At 50.9% G+C, this 979-nt stretch overlaps 1 protein-coding gene across 1 annotated transcript in view; it reads right to left on the bottom strand.

The window, feature by feature from the left end:
• TREML2 (triggering receptor expressed on myeloid cells-like 2) overlaps positions 1 to 979 on the bottom strand; it is an 83,011-nt gene that overhangs the window by 2,010 nt on the left and 80,022 nt on the right. The window contains 1 exon segment of the mRNA XM_006878362.1: positions 167 to 584. Coding sequence (XP_006878424.1) covers positions 167 to 584 — 418 coding nt within the window.

A 979-nucleotide genomic window follows, 5' to 3' on the forward strand; every position in this document is an offset into this window, starting at 1 on the left:
AGATGTTTGCAATGCAGGATCTGCCTGATGCCAATCCAGCATTCACTCTGGTTTCAGAGTGTCTCTTTGTCTCTCTCTTTGTCTCCTTCTGTGTACTCTTGCTATATATGAATCGCCATCAGGTATCTCCTCCTCGTGAACTGAACCCCTATGTCGAGGCAGGTGCCTGACAGGAGGTAATTTGTTGGGAAGAGATCGGTTGGTGTGGCACATTCCTGTGGTGGGTGATCTGGTGCTTGGGGGCCCAGACTTGGTGGAGATAGGTGCTGGGGCAACAGAAGGGGCCTGGATACTGCTGGGAGACTTAGCCACTGCCTGGGACCCCATAGTTCTCTTGCGCCCTATGGTGGTGAGAGTCGGTCCAGTAAAACTGTAATCTGCTATGGGGATAGATCCAATGGTCCGTGGGGAAGTGGAGGGCAAGAGTCTGGCCAAGGTGAGGAGTCCAGGTGAGGGTAGGGTCATGCCTGTGGTGAAGGGTGCATCACGGCCAGAGGTGTGGGCTCGACCTGTTGCCAAAACAATTCCACTCTTGAGGACCTTGGGCAGATGAGTCAGAGGAATGTTTCTCTCAGTTGTGGGACCTGAGGGAGCAGAGAGGAGGGAACGTTAGACTGACAGGAGACCTTAGAGCTGGACACATTTACCATGTGAGGGCCTGTCCCATTCACCCTTCCTTGACCTTAGACCTAGGATTCTGCTCCGCTGAACGACCAGGTGTTTGTCCAGAAGGTGATGCCAGGAAGAAGAAAACACAGTAAAGAAGGAAGAAATCCAAAAGACTAGTTGCCATGGACTTGAAACTGACACATAGTGAGCCCTTGGGTGTCAGAGTAGAACATGCTTCATAGGGCTTTCATGACTAATTTTTCACAAGTAAAGCCCCAGGCCTTCTTCAGAGACCCCACTGGATGGATTTGAACAGTTAGCTGTCAAGCCTGTTAACCATTTGCATCATCCAAGAACTCCAAAGAAGGAA

Source organism: Chrysochloris asiatica, unplaced genomic scaffold (assembly GCF_000296735.1).
Source record: "Chrysochloris asiatica unplaced genomic scaffold, ChrAsi1.0 scaffold00038, whole genome shotgun sequence".
NCBI lineage: Eukaryota > Metazoa > Chordata > Mammalia > Afrosoricida > Chrysochloridae > Chrysochloris > Chrysochloris asiatica.